Here is a 27,260-nt window from a genome sequence, read left to right as displayed (position 1 = left end):
AGGACATTGAGAAAAGGACAAACTCAAAAAGGACCTCATAAGACAAGTGTTGAAACACGCAACAGTCATTATGACCAATACATTGCTAATAGCATAAACAAGAATCAAGGATATTCAATGTTGACCCTTAGACAACACCCTTCATACCTTCTTGCAGATGCGGACATTTAACTATGTCATATTTTCATTCATGTTGGATAAGCATGATTGTGCATTGGGCTTCTACTTAAAAAAAAAAAAAGAGAACAATAAAAACAACTAATATCCATATTGTTCTTGCCTTATATTCTCTAGTGTGAATAAACGTACATAATTCTATTTGCAGTTTTTTTAGTGTGATATTGAATGACCGAAATTATTAAAGCTGTAGTCATAGACTAAGGATCGAATTTATATGTGAAATTCTTACCTGTGCGTATATGATTTCTCCTATCATGACCAAAAAAAGCGTATTGTAGAACCATAAAAAAAACCTCGATTTCTATTTGCTTCCTTCCCTTTTTCACTCTTTTTTTTTGTTTTGTACTGATCATCATTGTTCTTTTTTATTTTCTATATGTTATAAACTACCCCTGAATACACTACATACATACAATTTGCATAAGAAAGTCAACTTCCCCCTCCTTTTTTTAAATATCAATATATACCTATTTTCTTTTCTATCTGCTTCTTTTTTTCCCTTATGTCTACTAATACCTTGATCGCTTTACCTGAAATCAGCCCTTCTCAACAAGATGAGTGGGACTTGCTAAAAGAACCACAAGAACTCAAACAAGAACACACACCACCTACACCCACCACAACAGAGACAGAACATCATACTGGACTCACTCGCGCACCTTCCTTGACTCGACAGCTCAGTCATTCTGCAGAAAAAGAACAAGTACGAAAAGAAGTGATCAATATACTTACTTCAAACCCTTCTCATTTGTTTTGGTAAGTCTATCGCACAAGTGTGATAGATAAATAACCATATTGATAGGGTGCCAGCATCACAACATCCAGAAATTGCACCTACTGAATTCGAGAAATACGTAGAGGCACATGGACTCATGATTCGAAGAAAGAGCACAAGACGAAGACAGTCTATTTTATCCGAGTATTTTACAGCGAATGACCAACAGAAACTCATGGAAGAAGAAGCAAGGAAAAACAAGACGCTCAGAAGAAGTGTGAGTCTACAGTTTCCGCCTGCAGGAGGTAAATGTCACATAAAAATAACTCTGTAGCTTATAGCCTATAGAATATCGAAATGTGCCTGATTTCTTGATATTTGATCGAAATTCATCCCCCTTGGATCAATCAAGAGCACTTGTTCCAAAAGGCGATCGACCTTTATTAAGAAGAGGTGCACGAACTAATTTCAAAAGAAATTCGTCTGTCACACCAGTCAATCAACAACGACCTCCTTTAGTGAAACGAAAGAGTGAATCAGACTATCATGTCACTGAGGGTGGCATTACACTATCTGATAATCTAGTTATAGAAGAACCAGTTCAACAAGTGCGCGATTTAAGCATTGCGACAAGAGAACCTATTCCAGAAGAAGAAGATACTTCTCCTCCTACACCTTTTGTCATCACACGGTCTGTATCTACATCTACACCACATCGTAAAAGTGCTTGGTCTTGGGCATTTTGGTCAGATGAAAAATCAAAAAAGAACAAGGTTGATCCCGTTACTACACATGAACAAGAAGATACCAAAATACCTGCAGAACCATCCACTACAAACCGACGATTCACACTTTCTTCTCTGTTTTCTCGAAAACCAAAGCACAACTATACTCCTAACATTGACCAAGCAACAGCCAATCTTGCACAAAAAGACGATAAACAAGATCTTCAATTGAATCCAATGTACATGACACGATTACCTTTACATGTTGAACGAGCGATTTATAAACTATCACATATCAAATTAGCCAATCCTCGTCGACCACTTCATGAACAAGTCTTAATTTCAAATCAAATGTTTTGGTATCTATCAGTCATTGCCAACAACAACAACAACAACAACAACAACAACAATACAAATCCATATCCGAGTGAAGAGAGAAAGAGAAAGAAGCGACTGGTCAAGAGACCTCTTTCTGCCCCTCAACCTAAAAAAGGTGCTAAACATACCACATTCATGTCACCTACAAATGGTCTCAAGACAGAACCCACAGGGTTTGTTGTACCTGATAATTATCTCAATCCTCAAAAGAATGCTCGACCTATCAAAGCACCCACACAGGCTACAAAAAGTTTATATACAAAGCTTGATCAACGTCCAAATAGACAGCAAATCAGTGATAGTTCCTCTTCTGAAGACGAAGAGGAAGAGGAAGATGAAAGTGATGAAGAGAATAGAAAAGACGATGATGTGCCTTTAGCCCTGTATAAACAAAACAAATAAAGAATGTGTACATTTCTCTAATTTATTCCTTATTTGTTTTTTTTACCACTCGTCGTCATCATCATCATGATGGGAAGGTGCTTGTTGTCTACGTGCACGGAGCTATAATAAAAGATGAGTATGAAATAGATAAAAGCAATTCTACTTACAGCATCAGCTAAAGAAGCAGCCGCATTAGAAGGCGTGCCATTGGCATTGCGAGGAGGTGCTCTGGGAGCTGGTGTAGGTGCTCCACCAGGTCGAGAAGGAATAGCAGGTTTACTCATGCTACTAGGTTTGGCAGGAATGACAGGCTTAGGTCCTGGTGCAGGTGGTACTCTTCTTGCAACAGGCACAGGCGCACTAGGATTATTGGCAGCAGCCGATTTACGTGCTTCTAACTCTTGTTTCCAAGCAGGTACACTGGCACTTGGTGCAGCGGGTACAACGGGCGCAGCGGGTACAACGGGTGCAGCGGGTGCAGCGGGTGCAGAAGGAGGTGCTCTTCGTGCTGGAGGAGGAGGGGGAGGAGGTGTGGATCTGACAACAGGTGGCACATACTCTTCCAGATAATTACTAGGTACCCAACCTTCAATCCCATTATGACGTGCTAACCACCATCCATTCTCGTCCTTTTCTAAGATTTCTAAAATATCGTCCTTGACGAACGCAATTTCACCTGCTTCTTGCGATTGGAAAGGATAGATAGCTTTGTATTGAGGCAAAGAAGGTGTAGCTGGTGGAGGTGGAGAAGCGTTGGATGCGACTGGAGGAGCAGGTGGTGGTGGTACAGAGCGGTTTGCAGTAGGTGCAGCATGCGTTGTATTGGGTGCAGGTTTCTGACGTCCATTATTACGAGGTGCAGATCGAGTTGTACTTTGTGTGGGTCTTGCTTTGACAGCACAAGGAGGATCAGATTCTATAAAAAAATTGAGTACAAAGACATTATAGATAGACTCTACATACGACTTCCAGCTGGAGAACCTGAACAAATTTTGACAACATGACTTTTATAAACACCATCACCCTTGGCAGCTTCATCTTTGACAAACTTCATAGTCACTGCTTTTCCTCCCTTCTTTTTGTATTGAATCTGAGGCACCACTGAAACCTTGATACGACCGCCTGTTTGTTGTAAGATATGTGCCAACATTTCAGTCTTAAAAGTACAAGAGAGGATTGTATCGCCATCAGGGGAAGAGTCTACATGCAGCACAACCCAGTCATCTTGAAGTGTAGAAACACTGATACCACTTATCACATTCAAGCTAATAACCTTCTCATCGACCATGGACAATACCTTACCGTTCTTAGTGGCCACTACAATATGTAGGTTTTGATTTGTCTAGGGGATGATAAATATATACTTCTTGATTCTGATTGACTTACTAAAACAAATGTTCTTGGACTGGGCACACTAGAACGCATGGCACGAGGAACCAGAGTATTACCACGCATACTAAACACGACATCTTCATTACCCTTAAAGCTAATAGCATTTCGAATCATGGTGGATAGACCAGAGCCTTGTTTGATATCCAAATAATCACCTGTGAATCGTCTCATACTGACAAGAGAGTATCGACGTCTTTCCTTTTGACCATCAAGGATTTGATGTCCATATTCGCGTAATTGAAGATACCCAATATTGTACTTGTTTTGCTTCCAGAAGCGTTGAATCTTTTTAGCACATTCAATCTTGTATCTCACATAAGCTCTCCAGGCACGTTGGATACGAGTGGCCATGTTGTGCCAATACTTATCACGCAGATTCTCCAAGGCAAAAATGGTCTCAGGATGACGAATAAAGACCTTGGTCGTACCCAATTGCCATTCTTCCGCAGGAATATTGTTGTGCTTTAGGATTTCTAGAGCACCGCTTTGTGCATCTCTGTTCCAGATATATTCACCGGCATAGCCGGTTGTAGGACACAATAGATAGAATCGCTCCACAAACTTTTCAAATGTTGTTCTGTACGCAAAACCAGCACGACGTACACGGATATTTTCACAGAGACCCAAATATTGAATTTGATGCAATACACGCTTCTCATCATATTCAGAAGGACTACGGTTATCGTTGGATTTGATAGTACGAATATAACTGGGATGGCATTGCATCAGTTTGGTCACCAAAGTGTTACATGACATCTTGATTTTGTCACCAGCAGTAGGAGGTCTCTTTTTGGAATTAGGGTCAATACGTTCAGGGAACAAAGTGTTGGCAATGAACTGGTTGGAAGAACCAGTGGCCAAGTTGAGCAAATCTTTTAAGAGAGAGTCCTTGTTCTTGTCAGTCATACCTTCTACATTATAAAGCACATCACCGGCATAATGACGAATTAAAAACTTGGAGCCTCTGGATTCAAAGTGAGGATTAGAAGACAAGAAACCAAGACGTTGCACAAACGAATTATCAGCAGCACCTGAGTCAGCATGAGCAGTAGCACAAGCATCATTGAGAGCAGCAAATAATCCTGGAGGTCGCTTTTCTTCAATAAGATCACACACAATCTTGTTGTTAAAGAACTTGATGGGTGTCCATTGAATTTGTTCACGCACATATTCTTCTTGTTCTGCCTTTAATGTCAATTCAATAAAGATTTGTTGGAGTTTTTCGTTCACATAGTTGATACAGAGTTGTTCAAAGCTGTTTTCCTCAAAGATTTCGAAACCATAAATATCCAAGACACCAATGGTATATTGATGAGCAGTACGTGCTTGAAGCGACACATTGACACGGGTCACAATCCATTCAAACAGGCGTTCATAAATGGCTTTAGAAAGGGCATCACGTACAGCTGTTGCCTGAACAATATTGAGAGGCACTTCGTACACACTGCCTCTTCTGCCTCCACGCGTTGTTTCCATAACACGGCTTGTAAGCGCTTTTGAGAGTGATTCAGCATCCACTTCCATAAGATAAGCAATGAAATTGGCCACTATACACAATATAAGTAAATGTATATCCTGTATCGTGCACTTTTACCATCAGCATCTGAAATCATGGCATTCCCATTATCATCTTCTACAAATACAACATTACCCAACCACAAGATGGTAGCCAACATCTTAAAGATTTCATCTTGTTCATGCTTCTCTAAACCAATCACATTCATAGCATTCTATACACAGTTAAACAAAACCGTATAATGACCTATTTGTCCTTACCAAAGTATCTTGAAAGTCTTGAACATCATTAATACCAGGTACATCCAAACAACCACTTCTACTTGTATATAAAAAGCTTTCAGGTCCTTGGAGACCAAAGGATTCTATATAGAAAAACGTCAACAACAAACAATGAAGCGTGGAGAAACCTTACGTTGATATTCAGGGGTAGCACCCTTTGTGAGTTGATAAAAGATATGAAAGTTTCTTTCATTTTCAATTTGACCAACCACACGGTTCTAAGAAATGCGTCAATCAACGTATAGTTTCTATATGCTTACCTTTTCCAACAAATAGTTTGTAATGACAGCACCCACAGGCTCACCTTGAGCATTGAATTGGATTTCCAAATATTTACCCTATCATAACCCATAAATATGTCTATGTTTGTTTACTCAAGTTTGGCTTACATGGCGACTTGAATTATCGTTTCTCAGTGTTTTTGCACACCCAAAACTTTCAAGCAAAGGATTGGTTGCCAAGACCATTTCCTTAATTTCTTTAATGGACGAATTTTGTCCGTCACCGGAAACAGCGGCAATATACTGCATAATTCTCTTGGCAGCTTCTGTCTTACCAGCACCCGATTCACCACTGATAATGATACATTGGTTCTCCTTGTAACTATTCATATGGTGATAACTAGATTCAGCAATAGCAAAAACATGAGGAGGCATCTAAATATAGTATATCAGCTACTGGTTTTTTTTTGTCTCCAAAAATGATATCATACTTCAAGTAAATTCTTGCCCTTGTAACTTGTAAGAACATCATCTGTATAAATACCCAAATCTCGAAAAGGGTTAACACTAATCAATACATGACCAATATAAGTCTACATATAGAAATGAGTTAAAAAGTGCCCATCAAGAAAAGGAGACAAGTTTACATAAATCTCGGCATTCTGCCATCTCTTTTGCAAATTTTCATTGATAGCCTCATTTGTAATTTTCGTAAGCAAGGTCATATCAGACACACCCACTTGCTTCTTTTTTACGCCTTCCTTCCAGTCTGCTCGTGCAGGACGGTTGGCTTTAATAATTTTCTTTTCGCCTTTCTTTCCCAATAGTTTCTATACGTATATAAAGACAAACACAATGAGTTCTAGCATTAAGCGCATGCTAAGTACCTTGGCCATAGTCTAAAATGTATAAGAGAAGAAAGAGAGGAAGAATAAAAAAAAAAGGGAAAAGAAAGATGATCCATTTGTTGTCGGGTTTTAAAGAAAATTGATTACCCTTTTCAAAAAGGAAATGAGTTTCGCATATAGAAAGATTGAGATAGACGTTTAAGGATGACTGAAGACAATCATTCTTTACTTTAACAGTACGTTTGCGTGTTTTTGTTTTTGGTGCTTGTGCATTTGAGAATAAAAGCTTAGTTATTTTCGGGTGTCCAGTTATTATTCGAAAACCTGACCAACTTTTGTTCAGGCAAAAAGGTACATGTTTAAATGTGGCCAATTCGTTTGAATTTGCAATATAGATGTCAAATTTTTGGACAGTCTCCCATTACTTATGTTTGTGGGCCCCACTCCTTTAAGTTACTGGTTCTTTTATTGAGAGCATAGTACACTTTCTCGCTTTACATGATGCTGTCTTCAACACACTACAACACTATGCGTTACTTTTGTGTACCTGGAGTCTTTTTGCCAAAATTTTCGTTTCGACTTCTTCTTCCTACCAAATTGATAAAACAGTCATTGCCAGTATTAATAAAGAGAAAAAGAACGATCGTCAGAGCAGAGAGCAGCAGGTTGGACGCAAGGAAAAGAAACGGAGAACGGAATTTGAAATACATGACCTCCTCTTTACATGACATTCATTATTCATCATATATCAGATGCTTCTGTACACTATCTTCATTGTTCATCATGTAAAACCTTAAAACAAAATTCTTTATTTTATCCAGCTATGACAGTATCTGGCAAAATATCTTGAAATAAGGTCGCCGAGATTGTCAACAGACCGCGCATTCCTCATACACCGAGAATCAGCTCCCAAAACAACGCAATCAAGTGTATGCCTGAAGTCATCTTCAAATCGCATAGTTTTGAATCCGAGATGTCGAATCGTAAAGCAGCTAGTATTGTAAGTCAACCACTTACTACCGGCCCTGTTTTGTTCTTCTTCCCTCCTGGTATTTTTGTCAACCGTATTGCGGCTTATAAAGCAATTCAGGACACTTTTGGCAAAGTGGAAGGATTCCAGCATCTGTGGCTACACTCCTAGGATAAGGTTGGCAACGCCATCGATACTAAGGATTTGACTCAACAACTGCACCTCAGTTACTGGTATAAGCATGCGCCAGCCTCTTTTAAGGGTGCTGCACCAATTTGTTACCACTGTCGCCAAGCAGGACATGTTCGTCGCAATTGCCCTACTTTGCAGGCACAGGCGTGTTTTGAATGTGACGATAAGGGTTATACTCGACGATTTTGCAAGGCAGACTCAGGCTCGAAAGATGATTCTACCTTGTTGGCTGAATATGAAGCAGTCAAGGATAAGGCAGCCCGTCGCAAGGCACAACTAGCCCTTGGAGAGAAACCGTCTGTGCCGGTTTTCCGTCCTGATGGTTCGTCTCGCTCTCAATAGGCCTCAGATACAGTGGCAGTTCATATGAATTTAGATTCTCCTGTGGTTGTTTCTCAGGATCATCATACAGAAGAGGAGGAACACATTGAGGAGGAGATCGAGTCTCGAGGAATGGAGTTGGATTCACTTGAAGGAGAGCGCAACAGTACTGAGTCAGATGCGGCACACAAACCCAGTGCTGATGGCCAGAGGCCTAATAAATAGTAACCACATTAGAATAGGCTCTTTAAATGTTCACAGCATTTTCAAAGAGTCATCACCAAAACTCCGTAAGGAGTTTCTATCACACCTCAAATCACGCTCCTTAAAAATCGATATTCTTTGTATTCAAGATGATTTTGCCAGTAGAGGCTCCCCAGTCACTGATTCACATATTCACAAGTTCACCAATTTCATTTTTCCTCGATTCTCTATCTATGTTACTCAATATTGCGCTATAGTTTACATTAATGCGCAGCTTTCCATCAGAGATGCAACTACTTATCTAGATGGACAGTGTATTTTTTGCGAATATATATGACTGGAACGACAACTTTGTTTGTTCTGTGGTTAACTTATATGCGTCAGCGGTGGAGGAAGCTCGGCCTCTTCTACGACTCTTTAGTCACAGAGATCCCTTTTTTCCAACCATCTTATGAAGATGCTTAACTAACTTTTATCCTAGGGGATTTTAACACCAACTTCCGCGATCACACCTTTGTCAGGAAGCCACTCGTTGCTCCATGGTTTGATGGCTTAAGGATCAATTACTCAGATTGTTTCCCAGAAGGTTTGCCTACTTTTACTAGTGCCTCTCACATAAACATTTGCATCACAATCGACTATGTTTATGTAAATACTAGTCAACCACCAAAAATCACTAATTCGCAGCTCCACCATTTCCCTTATGCTTGGACTGATCGTAGTCTTCTGACTGTCGATTTATTGGTGTCAAAGATATCTATTGGCCTTGGACCTTGGTGCTTCAATTCAACTCTGCTGCTTAACAACCACTTTCTCAAGTTATTGGATTGTACGATGACCACTTTTTTCTCTCAAACAAATGTAGATATGCTTCAACTTGCGATTCCAGATACGAATAACCCTCTACCTCCCGATTCAACTCAATTGAATTTTGATCCAGAGCTAGCCACTCTGCGACAGAGGACAAGGGAGGCTTTGAAATTTATGATACGCAAATTAGCACAATCGTATTCGAGCAATTCAAACGTTAGATCCAAGCACCTACTGAAACAACCCCAGAACAGACGAACACAACTCTTATCAGCTAAGCCGATGGTTACTAGTGAGAACTCTACTCCATCCTTGTTGAATGAACTATCTGTCATTGACAAACAGATTGAGCAATTGACTGATACGGAAGCTGCCCAATGTTGCGAACAGTCACTCGCTGGCATACACAAGAGGAAATAAGCAATAAGTATTTCTTTCAAGTTTTGAAATCTCACCAAACACAACAAACAATTACATGTTTACAAAAATCTGACAGTGGTACAATGGTTCACGACATAGAGGATATACTGCAAGAAGCTCATCAGTTCTATTCCTCCTTGTATACGCCAGACCCAATAGATTACAATGCAGCTACTCAGTTGGTCCAATCAACTCCCAGAGTTAGTACTCTTTCTGCTATCGACCAAGAGTCACTCATGAAGCCGCCAACAATAGACGAGCTAATGACCATTATTAAACATAGTCCTCTATCTAAAAGCCCAGGGCTCGATGGTCTGCCATTCGAATTGTACAAGTATCTTTGCCCTCGATCTAAGAAATTTTCATATCTTCTATTGACTATCATACCGAATGCTTTTCATGGATCTTTTCCATCCTCTTGGCAACATACAAGATTGATATTGCTGTTCAAAAAAGGAAATATTACTCTACTGAAGAATTGGCGACTTTTATCACTGATAAATGTAGATGCTAAGATTTTTACCAAGCTAATGGCCAATCGTCTCAATGAGCTGTTGCCCAAACTGATAAATCCATATCAAACTGTTTTTTTCCTGGCCGACTAATATCAGATAATGGATGAATTAACCATATGCTCATGACAACTCTTCGTGAAAACAAGTCTTTGGATCCTGAGGTTGCAGTTCTGTTGGACGCTAAGAAAACCTATGATCGAGTACACTCGCAATATCTGCAACTAGTCCTTGAAAGATTTGATTTTCTATTCGTCTTCATTGACAGCCTGACTAGATTGTTTTTTGAGACCAAAAGCAAAATTTCTATAAATGACTGGCACTTCAATTTTACAAGCATGTGGGATACGTCGAGGTGATCCTCTCTCACCTTTGCTATCCAATTTAGCCTATGAGCCTTTATTGCAATATATTCTAGCCAATTCGAGTATTAAAGGCCTCTTCATACCGACCTTGGGCATAGGCAATCGACACCCACTTGCTCCTTTGAATATGTCTGATCGTTTAGTTTCTTCGACTCCCATCAAATTACTTGCTTATGCTAATGACTTGAAAATTTTTTTGTCCTTGCCTGCTGAATGGCCTCACCTTTTACACATTCTTGATTTATACTCCAAAGCCTCCAATGCGAAGACGAATGCTTCTAAAACGATGATGGTCTCTTTGAGTGGCCTCCCTTTTACAGAATCGATGTCGATCTGCAATTCATTTGGTATATCATGGCATGATCAAACATCCGATACTGCTGCTACTTTGTTAGTCTATCCTCTCTATTCCAGTCCTGCTCAATTTGACGCCTTTCTTAAGGAATTGCGTTTGAAAATCTTTCAGCACACAGACAATCTAAGGAAAATGTATCTATCTGTACGTGGTATGGCTGTGGCGGTCGACGTGCTAATCCTGAGTCAATTATGGCATATTATGCGAGTCATTGTATTAACCTTTCCTTTGGCTAACATCAATCAAACGACTAATCCAAGATTTAGCTATGTCGTTTTGGCCTAAGCCTAATTGGGCAGCGATATGCAAGCCAAAAAAAACAAGGTGGTGTTGTATTAGTCGATTTGGAAAATCAGGCTATGATACTTCATATGATTTACTTGAAAAAATTGTCCCAAGGCCATGTTAGTACCGATTTCCTAACCCCTTAGTTGGTTCGTTTTGTACAAATCAATACCGACCATGCTTCAATTTTGCCTCTACTGGTAGCTCCCACCCTGTTTCGTACAATTTTCAAGCTTTTTACACCCATGCTGCAACTACTGAGGTTCCTGGAGCGTTTGCCACCTTTGGAGCTGTCTTCATCATGGCCTGCACATTGGTTTTTGGACTTGTCCGTATTGTTAGTATTACAAGCCAAAACAAACTCTGCACTACCACTCCCCACCGTCAAATGGCCCTTCTTAGTGTCAGATATATTGTGTTACAATGTTACCACTGGTCCGTTTGAAGCTCATCGCTCATTTATCAAGTACAGGCGTACCTCTGATGCGGATTTTTGATGCCCTTTTTTTCTCTTTCTCTATCTGACACTATCAGTTGCATTTTGCATACAGCACTTCAAGCTAAATGTAACTTTTTCCCTCCTAGCCCTGTGGTGCCTTCTTCGTCACAATATCCTTATAGAAACAGTTATCTTCCATCGCTTGACCATTAGGCGCTGCCTTCCGGCTGTCGACAACCCAAGATAGTCCTTGAATCTACTTCTGGATCTGTTAGAAGATATTGGAATGATCAACGCGACCCGGTTGAAATTTATATTCCTTACCGTACACCTTCCACCCGGCGCCTATCATCTTCACAATGGAAGCTCTTTTAGTCACTGGAAATGAACACAAAAGCTTTTACTCCCTGGTGGCGACTCCTGCATGATAGCGTTGCCGATGGAGGCAAGGTCAACTCTTGGAGGGCTACCACGTTTACTTCGTCTGATTGTCACATTTGTGGTATGGTAGATGAAAGCATCTTTCACCTTTTTGTGGATTGCCCAGTAAGATGGACATACTGGCAACAAATATTGACTTTTATTCAACTTCAAACTCCCATTGATTTGTGGTTTGTATTTACTTTGCTGTCAGATGAATCCAATAAGCTCCTGCCCTCAAAGACATTGAAGATATTAGGAAATGGTTCAACTGTGCTCTGGTGATACCATTACAAATGCGTATTTGATAAGGAGCTATGGCGCCCTGAAGCGCCATTTAACCTGTTTTTGTCTGACCACAGTTTCTTGACTAAGGCTTTTAAGAGATTCAGAGAGCGCTCAATAAGCGAGGTCTAAAAAAATAATGACATCAACTGCTTAAGAATCCTGTAAGTATCCAAAAGCTATACTTCCTCTTTCTTTTCACATATTGACTTCAATCGGACCAAATATCCTCACTTTAGCGCTCTCTCTCATATCTTCCCCTTCAATGTGTTTAATGATGAAAGATGTGTTGCAAAATACTTTGAAAGCGGCACTCGTAAAGCTTTCAGGTCAATGGCCATCCGCATGAAGTCCAAGTTAAGCCGTACACCTTCTAAAGCAGTGGTGTATTGCAAGAACATGGCTGACTTAGGTTGAGTCATTTCAGAAAAACAGCTCTCTCTAACAATATTTGTAGATAGAAAGCTGATGAGAAAGAAGAAGAAGACATGATGAGCATGGTTAAAGACCTAGCTGAATACGAAAGTCGATTCCGTGCTTGTATTGCATATAATTCGGAAGCATCCTTTACTGAAAAGCATATAATGCCAGCAATTCGAAGACTCTTGCTTCAAGATGAAACTGATGACCTCTGCTATGCAATGTGAGTGCAAATTCACCTATATTAAATACTCATGAATAGCATTGACAAACCGAACGAAAATGGCAAAAAGCCTGGTTTCATGATCGGCACAAAGGTCAAGGGAAAAGAACGCTATTTTTTCTTTGTTGAAGTCAAAAGACCAGACACAGTAAGCAAATGCCAGCCCGAAAGCGACTTTGTAAAGCTGATGAAGCATATGAAAAACTCTGCGGACCAGCAACTTTGTTTAGGTGTGACAAACCCTTTGTCTCTTGGTCTTTTAGTTGAAGGTATGTCCTCGTTTGTCTGTCATGTCCAAAATAGAGAAATCAGCTATTTAACATAAGAATTCTAATAGGGCTCCATTGTACTCTTTTCCAAATGATGATTCTTGCTGATGGAGTTTATGTGCCTACAGCAATTAAGGACTTCAGCCTGATTGAAAGAATGCACCAGTTGGTAAATTTGCCCTCAATTGTTGAAGCTTTTTACTCTGTTAAAGTATTGATTACAAAAAAAAAATAAATAAATAAATAAAAAATAAAATTAGTTATAGCGGCAGTGTACTGACATATTCTACACAGTGTGAGCTTAACAAGTTTGTTGTTGAGGTGAATTTGAAAAAGTCAAATGGAGAAAAAAGAGTGGGAAGAGAACGCATGCGTTTCTCTTTTGAGACCAGATTCGGAGCGAAGGCGAAGACCAAGAAATCCTGGAGAATCTAAGGGTCATGATTTTATGAATAAACCTGAGAAACAATTAACGATATGAATACAGTGCTTTAGTCAAATCACCAAAATAAGAAAAGATCAAAACAAAAACAAATGGCAGCTATACAAAAGCAGAGAAGAAAACTGATAAAAACTAGAAGAGAAATGCAGATCATTGAGAAACCCGCCTCAGCATCAAAAGACACAATTACAATCGACTTCGCGATTTTCTTTTTTTTTTTTTCATGCTAACAGATGTATTTATGTTATTACACAGGATAAAGTAAATTATGACTATTACATCACTTACCAACTATCTCTTTAAATCATATTTTTTAAAGTCAATGAGGCACAAACCATAAACAATATATACAGAGTGATAGCCATCAGTCATGCTGATAAATTGAGAAAAATATTATGCACTTTACCTCTGTAGTAAGACCCGCTTTTTTCAAACCATTGACAACATCAGACCAATAACCCTTTAATGCGATACCCTTAGTAACATTGTTGTTAATTTTTTCAATATCAGAATCATTTTCTTGGGATACGTTTGAGATTCTGGTTTGGCTTTATTACTTTTAGCCATATAGTCTTTCATAAATTCCACCTTGAATATAGATAGAGAGAAAGATAAAGGAAGCTAACATATGTGTAATTTTTCCCGATAGAGACTTAAATTGGATTGATTAAGCAATAAAAATATAATAAGATAATAGGAATTTGGGACAAATAGAAGATTAAAATAGCAGGAAAGAAGAGAGCAAAGGATTGTATGAGATTAAAAAGGGTTTTTCTTTGGCGGTCAATTAATGAGCTATATCAATAGCCAAATAACCTGCGATAGTAGAAACACTGCGTTTCATGAGTGTTTGTAAACAAAAACTGTTACACAAGACATAAAGCGTTACTATATGAGTATGTATGTTTGCTTAATAATTGGGTGTGCATGCATATCTAATCTATAGTGGGAACCCAAAAATGATTTTATTAAATTAAAAAAGGAAGATACTGGGAAGTATATACATGTTAAGGCGATGCTTCATTGTAAAATTAACAAAAAAATCGATATCTACTGTGCCTAAATTAGCTCTATTAGTGACTACATATCTATTATGTATTGAGAATTAACATGTTCCAATTTATAGCTCAACACATTGTCTAATTGTTGTAGAATGTGGGTACCGCACTTGCATTTGTGCATACAAAGTTTCAATAGGGTTCAAATCAGAGTTCTCGGCTGTACAACAGATAAAGGTGGCAATTATGACATGGACAGATGAGGAATTTGCCTCGGAACAGAGAACTTTAGACTACTATGACATTCACCTCCTTCTTTTCCATTTTGGGAACCACCTGAAATAACACAAAGCGTTTTTTACTTGGATATCAGAATAAAAATAAAAATAAGAAAAAAAAATAAAAAAAGATATTGTCTCTTTTCGTATCTCTTTTCGTATCTCTTTTCGTATCTCTTTTCGTATCTCTTTTCGTATCTCTTTTCATTTGAAGCATATCTATGTCCGTAGATCCATGCATACACATAAAGATAGTCATTTTAAATCGGCCAACAATCGTTCTTTTCCCTGAAAGCAGACCCTAAAAAAATTCATAACTTTTCTTTTTGTTTGCTACAAAACTTATGTTCCTTTTTCTCTTTTCAATCAAGATAAGATACGAGAACATTCGATTTAGCCAGATTGTCATGTATCAGAGATTGAAGCCAGAGAACAACCTCAATACTTTATCCAGCCGCATCAAAAATCAAGCTTTTGCTTGCAACTGCACAAAGACACAGTGATGAAAGTCGGAGGTTTCTGCTTTCTAAATCTACTGATGTAAAAAACATAGCAACTTTGCTGCTAAAATATTGAGCAAATAGACAAAAACGTTTACAAGGTCTTTTGCTCATATCTCATTATTTTCATAGTACAATTAGCAAACAAGCACATTTACCAAAAATTACAGCGCCTTGCGCTTATTTTGAGTATTTAAGCTTGTCGATAACTCTATTTTTTGTCTTGTAGCGTCAAAAAGAAGCTCAAAGAGTTGTCAACTCGAGTTTTTCCATGAGTAATACTCTTTATTTTTGGGAAATTCTTGGTCAAATCTTACAAGTCGCTTTTTTGGTCGAAATCAACATCAAAGATACCTTAGATGTTAGTACGCACTGTTTGTAAGTATTTAGAGCATTCATACGTGTATAGACAGGTTTTATGCTACCTTTATATGCTCAAGAAAAAGAACAAAATTTGAATGAATTGTTGTCTGTTTCATCGTTGAAGCAGTTGTTTACCTGGTGTCTCTATCATCCAAGCAGGCAAAGTGCTACTGAATAGGTTATTTCAATAGAATATATAATGGAAGAGATACCTAATCCTCTGAATCCAAAGGAAATGTTAACATATGAAGAATGTGTTTGTTTATAGATAAAAGGTTTATTGATACAAATGCATAGAATCAATCTTTTGATAGAAAAAAAAAACTTGATTAATTACACAAATGCATGGTATGCTATGCCAGAGAGAATTAGCAGTTCATTAATGCGACTAAATTGTTTGTATTCTGCATAAATATTGTATATAGCCACTCATGGATATATTTCACTGCACAAGCACCTTCATAACTTCTTCACTCTTCTTTTCCTCCTCTGATTTGACCCATGCACACAACTACTTTTCGCTTAATTTAATGAAAAGCCTTTTATACTTGTTCACATTTTGATTTGCAAAGATATCATAACAATTGGGATTCACAATGTACGTACATTTCATCATTATCTAACGTGTTGTTTTTATTCAATTCCTAAGCTTGTATAACTTTCATTCTTCATCAAGTATCTTACTTTCCTAAAGACGAGTTTCAAAGCTAGGCTTCATTTTTATAACCAATTCTGGATCAAATCAGGTTTATTTGATGTAGACTTTGCAAGTCTTATGGCACACCTGTATAATGAGATATTCTTCATTTCATCAATGGAGTATATGATTCCACAGTATTTATCATAAGGTATTCTCATACGTGTGAGTCATTCTATTATGATAAACTGCTATCCATAAAGCCTGATGTTTCACACTAAATCTGCAGTTCTCACTGATTGTCGCTTCGGATAGTCACTGCATTTCTTGCTGTTGTATTTGATATGAACATTACACTCTCATTTGTTCTTGTCAATACCAAACTACAATCGTTTATGAGAAATATGGTTTCAATGGCCTTGAGCTCAAGCTATCTTCAATGCAAAAGTCCATGCCAATTAGCCCCAAATGATCTTTCCCCTCCCTCCCTCTCTTTCTGCATGACTTTTTTGTGACTATTAAGCTAGTAAGCCACTTTGACAAGTGCCCAGAAAAAAAACTAAAAAAATCGTTTTTTTTAAAACAATATCACTATGGGCAAAAGAAAGAACTCTATCGACCACAATTCATCGCGTCATGTGAAGGTTGAGATTATTGAGAAACAAGCCGATGTAGAAACACCTTATTTGGGTAATCCATTCATCATGCTCGATTCTTTTTTTAATATCTTTTTTTTTATATATATAGCCACATTTCCCGGCACAAAGCCTCCTTCAGACACCCTCTTTACAGCATACAAACCAGAGAATACTTCCTCCTCCAAAAGAGCAGATCACCGTGTTGTTTCCGGTGAGACCGATAAAGTCAGTTTTAATGCCATCAACTTTGGTCCTGATGCTGTCCGTAACAACCAATGCAAGTAAGTCAGATCCATTGGCATACGGATGCGTTTTAATCCTAATTAGATATATTGTCGGTGTGTACAACAAAAAAAAGAACACATTGAGTATCAGCAATGCGCCTGTGATGAAGATGTCACGTACCGTCAAGGCATTATCTAGCGACAGCATAAACCCTAGTGCTATTGCTCGTGGTCAAATGGCTCGTACTGCGCTTGGTCTAGCATTCGGTACAGCCAAGGCCAAGCAACAATTAAAGAGCGATGAAAGAAACATGGTCAAGGGTGATGATATCATGGAAGAAATGGACCATTTACACAGCGAAATCAATAAGGCCACTGTCAGCATACCAAAGAAAGACGAAATCAAGAAATCCATGGAGACTTCTTTACCAGTACCCAAACACAGTCTTGAAGCTGAATCTCCTGATCAAGTCTACGATCTTTCATCTATTGTAACTGAAGAAGAACTCCAGAGTTTGAATTATAAGGAACTCTTGAAGCAGACATCTTTGGAGGGTGTCAAGAGTTTGTTGGCTTATCATGATTCCAAGTTTATCAATGATCGTTTGATGGCTATCTTGGGATCTTCTGGAAAGAAAGACCGTAAGCGTGTTCGTACACTGATGTACATTAACTTGCTTATGGGATATTATCTTCGTGTTCGTCCTGGAGATCTAAAGAACCGTAGAAAGGTAGAGGCAGCTTTAAAGAGTCCCTCAAGCATTGTTCTTGATGGTCTTGCTGAAAGATATACTGAATCCAACCAGTAAGTTTGTTTATTGGTTTATATGATAGACTGACATACTTTAGCCGTACTCCTCTTATGACTGACAAGATCCTTCTATACATGTTTACTCTCATTCTTTCAGTATCTGGATATAGTGTTGTGATTGATGATATCTGTAAAGATCTTTTACTTAAGCCTACCAAAGTCACCACATTATTTAGAAGTTTGGGTTGTAAAGTAGACAAAGCCAGTGCGGAAGAATGTCGCGAAGCAAACAACAAGATGGCTAAGAAGGCTACTCTGGTTGTGCCCTTAAAGTTCCCTGAAGTTAGAAATGGTATCAATCGTCGTTAATTCTAATAATAATAATAAAAAAAAATAAGCCTTGAATTGCTTTAACCAATCAAATTCATTCTATTGACATCGGAGTTTCTCTATAAAATGGGTCAAGCCAGTCCAAAAATTTTTTTGCTTTATCCCTTTCTTTCTTGAATCATGTCTGCTCCTACTACCACTGATGCTAGTATGACTAGCAAGGATTACTACTTTGATTCTTATGCTCACTTTGGTAAGTTCTTGTCTATAGATATAAACACTATGACTGACTGTGTATCTTTCTATTTCTAGGTATTCATGAAGTAAGATCCAATAGATCAAGTCACTCTAGATCCACAACTGACGTTTATTTTTGTATAGGAAATGTTAAAGGATGAAGTCCGTACTTTGTCTTACCGTAACTCGATGTATAACAATAAGCACCTATTCAAGGACAAGATTGTGCTTGATGTAGGTTGTGGTACTGGTATTCTTTCCATGTTTGCTGCCAAATCTGGTGCTAAACATGTCTATGGTGTAAGTTGAATGGTCTGTTCTATTGTCTGTGTTCCCTAATACTTGTCTAGATTGATATGTCCAACATTATTCACCAAGCCCGTGTGATTGTGAAAGATAATGGCTTAGAGGATAAAGTGACTCTTATTCAAGGTAAAATGGAAGAAGTCGTTTTACCTGTAGACAAGGTCGATATCATCATTTCTGAATGGATGGGCTACTTTTTGTTATACGAATCCATGTTGGACACTGTCCTTGTTGCCAGAGACAAGTACTTGGCTCCTGGAGGCATGATCTTCCCTGACAAGGCTGTGATGTGCATTGCTGCCATTGAAGATGGTGATTACAAGGAAGAAAAGATTGGTTACTGGGATAATGTCTATGGCTTTGACTATTCTTCTATCAAGAAGATTGCGATTAAAGAACCTTTGGTTGATATTGTTGAACCTCGTTGTGTGATGAGTGACACATGCGCATTCAAAGAGATTGATATTGCCACTGTGACCAAAGAAGACTTGACATTCAAGGCACCCTTCAAGATTACTGCTCAACGCGATGATTATGCTCATGCTTTCATTGCCTGGTTCGATATTGCTTTTACCCATTGTCACAAGCCTGTTGAATTCTCTACGGGCCCCTTTTCCAAGTACACTCACTGGAAACAAACTGTGTTCTATACACCTGAAGCCTTGACCTTAAAGAAGGGTGAAACTATTGAAGGTGAATTGAGTTGTGCTCCCAACAAATCCAATCCTAGAGACCTTGACATTGTGATTGACTTTAAATCATCTGCTACTCATGGTCAAGTACGTGAAGTGTGTGAATACAAAATGTCTTAATAAAGAGTTTATTACATAATTTAAGCAGAAGGTGTAGATGAACATGTCTTGATGATCTCATTCACAAGATCATCGTATTTAGACTTGTGTACAAGAAACAGTTTACGAGAAGGAGCAATACCAAAGTCAGAAAAGGCACGTCTTGAATCAGCAGCTTGTTCTTTGTCACTGTTTGTAAACTTGAAATCAAACTGGTGCTCAGCGTATTTGGCAATGATCTCATCTTCAGATTGGAAATAAAAGGTTTCTGAATCCATACTGGATTTGGCTTTCTTTTGTTGAGGTTCTTCATCTTCATCTACTGTTGAGACTACTTCTTTGTATGTCTTGCTAATGAACATGTACCACTCGAACACATAAGGTTCTTTCTATAGATGCGTCAGTTTACACGTACTAACCACAATCCATTACCTCTTCAACAGCCTTCTTTAGTTCTTCTTGAAGCATAGTGTACATGGGAGCCATGATTTCAACAGGCATGTTGATAAATCGTTCAGAAACAACCCAACCTACATGCTTATCTCCTGACTCAAGAGACAAAATGTCCTTGACAGCTTTTGAAAGGGATTCATTCTTTTTAGGACACTTGTTGATAAGGTAGGTGCATAGTTGTCGAATGCCTTCTTTGTCCTATCGTGTCGGCTTGTTGAGTAATAGGAAGAGAAAGAGGTATGTTTACCTTTTGTTGGGTCATGTTGATCATGCTCAAGATAGCATAAGGATCAGACTTTTGATCATCCACTTTCACAGTAGTACCGACTTGATTCTCTTCAATCATAATATCAGCAAAGTCACCCAAGTTAAGTAACTCGGCATCAGAAGAAAAGAGTTGTGTTAGCAGTTTCTTGAGTGCATGATAATCAATATCATCAGGGTTATAAAAGTCGAAATCGACATCGACAATATCCTATACCATAAATACGACGTGTTGATGTCATGACTTACTTGAAGACCGTCATCAGAATCTTCTTCATCAGAACCATGGTCTTGAACAGTAGAGTTGGCTCTCTTAAGAGGCTTGTCTTCCTCTTCAGGTGCTTTTCTTTTCAAGTTGGGAGTCATAGTAAACAAATAGGTTTTATCAAGTGATGCTTAATGAGAGAGACACAAAGTGTGTTTATGTGCGGTGGCTTATGAAAGAAATCCAGTCTAAAGATTTATGCAGTCCCTTGATGTGATCTGTGTATGCATGAGAGAATGAAGTAAACCAGCAACCTGATGTGTACTTGAATAACACAATGTTTAGTTATGATAGGAAAATGATTCACAATACGAAGTGAGTCTATTTTATATAGACCTGTACAAAGGAGAGGGATGAGGATAGTATGGCTAAATATGATGTTGAAACAGAGTTTACAAAAGGCGGCTGATAAAGACAATGTCCACTAAACATAAATGCAGAAAAAGAGAGGATATTAGTATATCTATTCATGCTATCAAAGTGAGGCCATTCCCCTCCTTCAAAAATGATACCTATTAAAAGTCAAGTTGTCAGTATCTACGCAATGCTATCATAGGGTATGAAGATAAAAGTGCTTCAATTCAGTATAAACATAGAGTGAGTTTACTTCCTGAACTGAGGTAGCTTTAGTAACTGACTCATTGTTGTTTGTCATTAAGGAATTTCATAATGGTATCAAGAACGTGACTCGGGAAGCTTGTATTACATAAAAAAGAGATAGTTTCCCCTCTTCATTTTTTTTCTTTCTCTCTCTTTCTCTCTTTCCATTGTATTCGTGTCTATTTGATTATGTGGGGCCGTTTATTCCATTTTACAGCCGATGCTGTTCTTGTATCCACTGTTCTTGCCGGTATTAAGCGTAATACTGGTCTACAGTAAGCTTTAAAACAATCTGATAAATTCTAAAGTCTAAAATAGACCAGCGACAGATAAAATTGAAAGTGAGGAGATCCGTAAATATGTTGAAAAATATCTTCATGTTGGAGAATGGGCTATTGATAACAGTATTACTTTTATGAACAATTCAGATTATTTTGAACGTAAAAAATAGAAATTAAAAAAGTAAAAAACAATATGGTTTATTATTATATTTACAGAATGATAGCAATAGAAGTAGTAGTAGTAGTACAAAATCGTGAGAAAAATACAGAGCATCAAGGCGAATCCCACAATGCCGCTGTTGATCCCTCTTCATAAGACCACGCTGAGAATACTTGATCGTCTATATACATATGGTCGAAATTGGGTGGTGGGATGACAATGTGAGGTGGTTTAAGTGCCCGTTTTAAAGGTGGAGTAGGCCGTGTAGGCACTAATTGGAGATGCATTGCTCTTCCTGCGCCTTTCTGATAGTATTGTGGTTCATATAGCATAATAGGTTCTGATTGTGGTTCTAATGTAGATCCAGAGAATCTTGGAAGAGCAAAAGAGAATGTCATTTTGAAAATAAAATGAAAAGTAAAGAAGCGAAAATGAAGAAATTAAATCATTTTTATATCCACCTTTTTTTTTATATATATAGGAACACGCTAAATAAACACAAGACATTTTTTCGGTCAAATACGTCAAGTTTATGTGCATTGATCTCTCTCTTTTTTTTTATTTTTTATTTATTTACAAGTCTCTAATATGTTCTACTTTGGTACATTCAGGTATATGATCCCCTCTGTATTTGATTACATAGCTTCCGTCTGGCTGTTCAACAACCGTTTTATTGACAGGACAACCCTAAAAAAAACAGAAAGCATGAATTTCATGTGTTATTTGATCGGAAAGGACGCCAATAGAATCCGACTTTATCCGAGTAGTGGATTTTTTTTATGTACTTTACCTTACAGCTATTAGCACATTTATAATACACACTTCTACAACCAGTCTTTTTTTGTACAGTATTGCCATTATTCTTCCAAAAGTAATGATCATCATAAGGAAACTCAGTAGTTTCAACAATTTTTGTAATGGCTTGCATTGATTTTCTTCGACGTGAGACTTTGATTGGTGTCGTTGTTTTATAATGACTATCAACATGTTAGGGCCCATTTTTGAGATATTGTCATACTTACTTTTGACTATTACTACTTAAGGATGGCAAAGGATATAAATATTGAGGTGAAGGGTTAGGTGCTGATGTTGACAACATATCAGGTTGTCCACTGATTGATAATTGGTTCATCGAGAGAAGAGAAGAGGAATTGCGTCGAGGGGACATGACACCTGGTCTCGAGATAGCATAAGGCGCAATGCGTCGATGCATTAGCGTATCATTTGTTGTTAAGGTGCTGTTGGTAGGACTACCTAGACTACTTGTACTGCTGCTGTTACTTTCTGAAGAGCGTCTGCGATCTCCTTGGTTCTTGTCTTTCGTAGATAATTCTTGGTTTTTAAGATACAAGTCAAGTTCTTTTGCTTTGAGCTTTGCTTCTTCTGTTCTTCGTTTATCTTCCTCTACTTTGCTGGCCAATATGAGCTTAAGTAGTTCTGGGTTTGTGTGGTATTTTGTAATAACTGATTGAAGATCAGTTGACTGCTGTGTTTGTTGTTGTTGTTGTTGTTGTTGTTGTTGTTGTTGTTGTGGTGGTGGTGGTGGTGGTGGTGGTGGTTGCTGCTGTTGTTGTTGTTGTTGTTGTTGTTGTTGTTGTTGGAAAGGTGGCTGAGTAGAACACATATAAGAAAAAGAGGGTTGGCCTGTATAAACAGATGGATTCATAGTGGTAGAACTTGTTTTTGAGTAAGTTGAGATGTTTAATGAATTAGAAGAATAAGGTAATGATCCCGATGAATAAGCACTGTCCAGTTGATTGTTAGTGTTTGTCTGACTATTATTATTATTGTATGATTTTGTAGATGTCAATTTTTGAATATTCATATTCGCTCTTTCATAAAACAATCTCTTAAAATAACAACCCCCCTAGAAATTAGAAAGAAAAAGGAGAAAAGAAAAAGAGAAAAGGTGCACCTTTTTTTATTTATTTATACGCTTAAAGATTTATTCTAGCTTTTTTTTTCTCTCGATGTGGCCCTCGGGAATCTAAAATCTGGGAATGTCAAACATTTCCCAGGGCCACAATTGAATGGCACCCAGTTGATAATGTTGCTTTGCTTGTCAGCTTAAATCCAAAATCAATGTTGGTCCACACAGAATAGCTTAAACTAGTCTGTTCTCGCTTGTCAGATTGTCTATGACAAGAAAGAATTAGAATGAAAAGCATCAGAATGACTCGATCGAATGTTTGATCATTTTTTCTGGTTATTGCATAATGATCGTTTACCAGCTTTAACTTTGCTTTATTTCTTTGCTTTAAGCGGACATTCCATTTTAAGATTGAAACTCCGTGTGTTCCGATGTATACCAATCATACCGTTTACCCCACATTTGTAGTTTTTGTTTGTGTTCCCCTCCTTTTCTCAAAGTTTACCTTGAACTTCCTTCACACAATAAAATAAAGAACCATAGAGAATCAAGTGAGTCTATAAACAAAAAAACTACTGTTTCTGTACTAGCCATTACAAAATCGAAAAAAAATTCCTTATTGTCTCCTTTCTGTTTACATTACCGAGGAAAAAGTCAATACATCGAGCTGTCCAAAAATTCAAAGTTTTACAGGGTTTTTCTATTAATTTTCCGTATCCACATCCCTCACTCGGAAATTTAAAAAAAAAACAAAAAAATGAATTTGTCCAATAAGAAATGAGGTGCTTTCAGTCTATAGGACGCCTTTGTTTACTTATGCGACATGTCGTTCATCGTCATTGTTTGCACGTTGCGGATCTCCTTTTTTTCGCTTTCCCGAGCGGGTGGTAATGGAAGTAGGTAATTTTTTTTTTTGCGAAAATTCTCCATTAAGCATCGTTTTACTCATTGTTGTATGACAAGAATATTAGACTGAATGATGCTTCATAAAGCACGATTATATAATCTTTTTGGAAAAAGCTTGGAATACGGGAAATGATGGTACAAAAAAAAAACAAGTTTATCGAAAAGGAATTATTCTCTCTTCTCAAAAAGATAGAAGCCATTTTAGTTTATCCCGAAATAGGACCCTGATTACGTGGCATGAAATCCGTTCCTTGTTGATTTTTTGGTATGATATCATTTGACAAGACGATAACAACTTATACAAGATAAAATTTCGGATGAAAAATAAAAAAAAAAAAAAAAAAAAAAAGAGTGCGGATCTCCTCCTTAGCAATGTTTTATGCTGCGAAAAGCTTATCTCTCTTTACATGGAGTCGACTTCAAACATACCTTTGTGTCTTGATCTATTTACGACTCATTCAGTCATAAATGATGCCTGTATAAAAGAACACTCTTGATGAATATCTTTTGTTGTTTAGAACGGATCTTTCTGTTTCAATCTCATGAATGGGGTTTATTTTGATATTTTATGTAGTTAGATATAGAAATTACTTTCTTTATCTATCGCAAAGGGTAAAGCAAAGTATTGCAAGAGTCATACTTTCTTTTAAACTTTTAAAGTCATGGCTTTCTCTTAAGAGAACGACAATGAATATAATAAGAGAACACAGTGACACCCTGTAACGCATTTACTATCCCAAAGTATGATATAGGATATGCAAGCAATTTGCCATGGGCATGTTAAAGTGGATGAGCAGCAAAATGTTGCAATTGTAGAGAGCAATGGTTCTCCAAGACGGATGCTAATTTGTATGTTCAATCGCAAGTAGTACTATAAACTTATTCATCAATGCTTACTGGAACGTGTACCTAGTTCATCTATTGCTGACAACAATCAGTAACCAAACAGGAAGAAAAGGAATATTAGAGCTGTATTTCTATTAGATACGCCTTATCTCTCATTTACAACTGGAAGGATATGATTTTCGTAGACGATTTACATCCAGCGATATACTTGAGTTTCCCGCTCATTCAGTACTTGGCGTCATGACTCTTCTTCTACAATTTACTCGCCAACATACCGAGTCGTTTTGCTTCGTCTTTCTTCTTGTGTAGGACCACCTAAATAAGCTCATTATGCCTGATTGCTCATACTCGTGTCGAAATGTTCCGTTTAGCAAACAAGAATATCCTCGCTTGAGATCATTAGTAAAGCAGACATGTTTTTTTTCTCGTCAGCATATTGGGGTCAATTTGGATTTTACTCAAAAACATTTGTCTTGAACCCTTTAGTACAGCTTCTCTTACCTTTGTGAGGCAGTTCTTCCACGAAAAGCTCTTGTTTGCATATACACATGACCATATTCAAGTTACACTCTGTTCCAGCTGGTGTGCGTATGTGTTTTCTACTATGTTGGAAATAATGCTAGGTTTTTCAGTGAAAAAAAAACAGCCTTTTAAACGAATCGAGTTACAAGGAATTTACGAAATATGATTTTTAGCATCAGTGGTTATTAACAGACATACTTGAAGTATTAAAGCATAAAAAAAAAACTGGGCCTATCATGCCTTATGATACCCTTACAATTTTGTATCAAAAATAAAAATCCACCTTTAGCACAAGCAATTATTTCTATAGAATTATGAAAAAAAAAATAGTTTATATTACTAGACATATTCCAAGTGTTAAATCCAAAAGAGTCTTATGAAAGATATTCTCCACGCGTACGAAACAACATAGACTATTTTACGCGTTTGATCATCAAAGGGCTTGATAAACAACGCGTTTTTCTTGCATTTTTGGATTTAGGGCATTATTTTAGACAATTTCTTGTTTTTAATCAAAACGCAGTTCAAGAGGTACTCAAAATAAAAAAGTGCTATTACTATGTTTTTTTTTTAGTCAAAGCGTTTTGTCTTCAAAAGGCACGAAACATACAAAAAAGGCATGGTGTACTCTTTAGTGCTAAGAGCAGCATACTTTTGCAGGAAATTGGTGCCACTTGATTAGAGTGCGGTTGAGTTAATATTTATATTTTTTTCTATATTGATGTCTAGGTAACAATTGACAAGAAAACCAAACGTATCAACAATGAGATCAACTCAATTTCAGAGGAACTTGTCCAACTAGAATCAGTATTATGTAATCACTGAGGCCGCACGTCGGCAGTAAAAGGGACAGTATTAGAAGTAAAGCAACCAATTTGAAGACTAGAGATTGGTTGTTCCTATATATTAATGCATTACATAATATATTGTATACGCTTCTATGATTGGTTACATGAATCCAATCATATACTATTGTATCCAAACATTATTGAAAGGCGATAAAAAAAGAGAGCAACAGAAAAGAAATATATACAATGCATACCAGCAACTCAACTTTGAAGACAGCATTCAGCAAGAGAAAATAGACCTGACTATTAAATAAGAGCAGGAGTACAAGTATAGCTATAGCATAACATGAATTGTTTGCACATAATTCATTTAGATATTACCCCTCATACTAATAAACCACACACTTGAATACCTTTAACACTCTTGTATAGATTGTTAGAGAAAGGATATCATGATCAACATCATCTCTTACTAAAAAAATACCACATAGCACTCATATAGCCATACCATCCAGTCATTCACCAAGAGTTGCTACCCATAGAGTCAGCTATATATACTAGAAGAAATTCTTTTCTTTAAAATAAGCCTACACAAATGTATATGAGGGCCGAGCGTAGTAAAACTGATATATGGTATAAACTAATTAGGCTTACAAATACATTGGCCCACCGATTGTTAG

The 27,260-nt window shown here is 37.6% G+C and overlaps 11 protein-coding genes across 11 annotated transcripts; 5 read left to right on the top strand and 6 right to left on the bottom strand.

Moving 5' to 3' along the window:
* Positions 1-503: 503 nt before the first annotated feature.
* Positions 504-2,421, top strand: B0P05DRAFT_599258 (uncharacterized protein). The gene is made up of 3 exons (XM_051583198.1): positions 504-936; positions 983-1,200; positions 1,244-2,421. The coding sequence occupies exons 1-3, from the start codon at positions 683-685 to the stop codon at positions 2,398-2,400; spliced, it is 1,629 nt and encodes a 542-aa protein (XP_051431570.1). The 5' UTR covers positions 504-682; the 3' UTR covers positions 2,401-2,421.
* Positions 2,402-6,749, bottom strand: B0P05DRAFT_555587 (P-loop containing nucleoside triphosphate hydrolase protein). Its single transcript, XM_051579813.1, has 12 exons — positions 6,680-6,749; positions 6,440-6,622; positions 6,284-6,385; positions 5,961-6,227; positions 5,832-5,909; positions 5,705-5,789; positions 5,551-5,654; positions 5,369-5,504; positions 3,769-5,321; positions 3,346-3,724; positions 2,550-3,298; positions 2,402-2,502 (listed from the first exon to the last, which is right to left on the bottom strand). Exons 1-12 carry the CDS (start codon positions 6,686-6,688, stop codon positions 2,443-2,445), a joined length of 3,705 nt encoding a protein of 1,234 aa, XP_051431569.1. The 5' UTR covers positions 6,689-6,749; the 3' UTR covers positions 2,402-2,442.
* A 5,593-nt stretch (positions 6,750-12,342) lies between these two features.
* On the top strand, positions 12,343-13,565 carry B0P05DRAFT_623423 (uncharacterized protein; the record flags this gene model as incomplete). The annotated part of the gene is made up of 4 exons (XM_051583452.1): positions 12,343-12,861; positions 12,901-13,130; positions 13,199-13,299; positions 13,425-13,565. Exons 1-4 carry the CDS (start codon positions 12,707-12,709, stop codon positions 13,563-13,565), a joined length of 627 nt encoding a protein of 208 aa, XP_051431568.1. The 5' UTR covers positions 12,343-12,706.
* A 3,354-nt stretch (positions 13,566-16,919) lies between these two features.
* B0P05DRAFT_555556 (RNA polymerase I associated factor, A49-like protein) lies at positions 16,920-18,377 on the top strand. The gene is made up of 4 exons (XM_051579812.1): positions 16,920-17,038; positions 17,096-17,267; positions 17,314-18,015; positions 18,060-18,377. The coding sequence occupies exons 1-4, from the start codon at positions 16,942-16,944 to the stop codon at positions 18,328-18,330; spliced, it is 1,242 nt and encodes a 413-aa protein (XP_051431567.1). The 5' UTR covers positions 16,920-16,941; the 3' UTR covers positions 18,331-18,377.
* Positions 18,378-18,501: 124 nt separating this feature from the next.
* B0P05DRAFT_476776 (S-adenosyl-L-methionine-dependent methyltransferase) lies at positions 18,502-19,646 on the top strand (the record flags this gene model as incomplete). Its single annotated transcript, XM_051574926.1, has 4 exons — positions 18,502-18,544; positions 18,604-18,614; positions 18,673-18,828; positions 18,879-19,646. The coding sequence occupies 4 exons, from the start codon at positions 18,502-18,504 to the stop codon at positions 19,644-19,646; spliced, it is 978 nt and encodes a 325-aa protein (XP_051431566.1).
* Positions 19,647-19,666: 20 nt separating this feature from the next.
* On the bottom strand, positions 19,667-20,708 carry B0P05DRAFT_590287 (p21-C-terminal region-binding protein-domain-containing protein; the record flags this gene model as incomplete). The annotated part of the gene is made up of 4 exons (XM_051582797.1): positions 19,667-20,014; positions 20,058-20,276; positions 20,326-20,553; positions 20,592-20,708. The coding sequence occupies 4 exons, from the start codon at positions 20,706-20,708 to the stop codon at positions 19,667-19,669; spliced, it is 912 nt and encodes a 303-aa protein (XP_051431565.1).
* Positions 20,709-21,281: 573 nt separating this feature from the next.
* Positions 21,282-21,680, top strand: B0P05DRAFT_555552 (uncharacterized protein). Its single transcript, XM_051579811.1, has 2 exons — positions 21,282-21,482; positions 21,526-21,680. The coding sequence occupies exons 1-2, from the start codon at positions 21,397-21,399 to the stop codon at positions 21,656-21,658; spliced, it is 219 nt and encodes a 72-aa protein (XP_051431564.1). The 5' UTR covers positions 21,282-21,396; the 3' UTR covers positions 21,659-21,680.
* On the bottom strand, positions 21,681-22,076 carry B0P05DRAFT_555551 (uncharacterized protein). The gene has a single exon (XM_051579810.1). It carries the CDS (start codon positions 22,044-22,046, stop codon positions 21,762-21,764), a length of 285 nt encoding a protein of 94 aa, XP_051431563.1. The 5' UTR covers positions 22,047-22,076; the 3' UTR covers positions 21,681-21,761.
* A 145-nt stretch (positions 22,077-22,221) lies between these two features.
* On the bottom strand, positions 22,222-23,134 carry B0P05DRAFT_459047 (uncharacterized protein; the record flags this gene model as incomplete). The annotated part of the gene is made up of 3 exons (XM_051573979.1): positions 22,222-22,335; positions 22,439-22,625; positions 22,671-23,134. Coding segments are annotated over 3 exons (765 nt in total), but the record flags the coding sequence as incomplete, so codon positions are not given.
* A 458-nt stretch (positions 23,135-23,592) lies between these two features.
* B0P05DRAFT_555548 (uncharacterized protein) lies at positions 23,593-23,826 on the bottom strand. The gene has a single exon (XM_051579809.1). The coding sequence runs from the start codon at positions 23,814-23,816 to the stop codon at positions 23,652-23,654; it is 165 nt and encodes a 54-aa protein (XP_051431561.1). The 5' UTR covers positions 23,817-23,826; the 3' UTR covers positions 23,593-23,651.
* A 196-nt stretch (positions 23,827-24,022) lies between these two features.
* B0P05DRAFT_555547 (uncharacterized protein) lies at positions 24,023-24,742 on the bottom strand. Its single transcript, XM_051579808.1, has 2 exons — positions 24,482-24,742; positions 24,023-24,414 (listed from the first exon to the last, which is right to left on the bottom strand). Exons 1-2 carry the CDS (start codon positions 24,622-24,624, stop codon positions 24,333-24,335), a joined length of 225 nt encoding a protein of 74 aa, XP_051431560.1. The 5' UTR covers positions 24,625-24,742; the 3' UTR covers positions 24,023-24,332.
* Positions 24,743-27,260: the final 2,518 nt, after the last annotated feature.

This window comes from Gilbertella persicaria (assembly GCF_025201335.1).
Source record: "Gilbertella persicaria strain CBS 190.32 chromosome Unknown B0P05scaffold_43, whole genome shotgun sequence".
Lineage (NCBI taxonomy): Eukaryota > Fungi > Mucoromycota > Mucoromycetes > Mucorales > Choanephoraceae > Gilbertella > Gilbertella persicaria.
Note: the sequence above shows the minus strand (reverse complement) of the source record. Positions and strands in the feature narration are given on the sequence as shown.

Excerpts from the sequence above, each read along its gene's own strand:
- B0P05DRAFT_599258 (XM_051583198.1), top strand. The coding sequence starts at position 683 with ATGTCTACTAATACCTTGATCGCTTTACCTGAAATCAGCCCTTCTCAA. Across the intron at positions 937-982 it reads AACCCTTCTCATTTGTTTTG|GGTGCCAGCATCACAACATC; the intron begins GTAAGTCTATCG and ends CCATATTGATAG. Across the intron at positions 1,201-1,243 it reads ACAGTTTCCGCCTGCAGGAG|AATATCGAAATGTGCCTGAT; the intron begins GTAAATGTCACA and ends TATAGCCTATAG.
- B0P05DRAFT_555587 (XM_051579813.1), bottom strand. Across the intron at positions 6,386-6,439 it reads GGCAGAATGCCGAGATTTAT|ACTTATATTGGTCATGTATT; the intron begins GTAAACTTGTCT and ends TTCTATATGTAG. Across the intron at positions 3,299-3,345 it reads AGGTTCTCCAGCTGGAAGTC|AATCTGATCCTCCTTGTGCT; the intron begins GTATGTAGAGTC and ends ATTTTTTTATAG.
- B0P05DRAFT_555556 (XM_051579812.1), top strand. The coding sequence starts at position 16,942 with ATGGGCAAAAGAAAGAACTCTATCGACCACAATTCATCGCGTCATGTG. Across the intron at positions 17,268-17,313 it reads GTCCGTAACAACCAATGCAA|ATATATTGTCGGTGTGTACA; the intron begins GTAAGTCAGATC and ends AATCCTAATTAG. Across the intron at positions 18,016-18,059 it reads AGATATACTGAATCCAACCA|CCGTACTCCTCTTATGACTG; the intron begins GTAAGTTTGTTT and ends GACATACTTTAG.
- B0P05DRAFT_555552 (XM_051579811.1), top strand. The coding sequence starts at position 21,397 with ATGTGGGGCCGTTTATTCCATTTTACAGCCGATGCTGTTCTTGTATCC. Across the intron at positions 21,483-21,525 it reads AAGCGTAATACTGGTCTACA|ACCAGCGACAGATAAAATTG; the intron begins GTAAGCTTTAAA and ends AGTCTAAAATAG.
- B0P05DRAFT_555551 (XM_051579810.1), bottom strand. The coding sequence starts at position 22,046 with ATGACATTCTCTTTTGCTCTTCCAAGATTCTCTGGATCTACATTAGAA.
- B0P05DRAFT_555548 (XM_051579809.1), bottom strand. The coding sequence starts at position 23,816 with ATGCTTTTCATTCTAATTCTTTCTTGTCATAGACAATCTGACAAGCGA.
- B0P05DRAFT_555547 (XM_051579808.1), bottom strand. The coding sequence starts at position 24,624 with ATGGCTTCTATCTTTTTGAGAAGAGAGAATAATTCCTTTTCGATAAAC. Across the intron at positions 24,415-24,481 it reads GCATCATTCAGTCTAATATT|TTCCATTACCACCCGCTCGG; the intron begins CTTGTCATACAA and ends AAAATTACCTAC.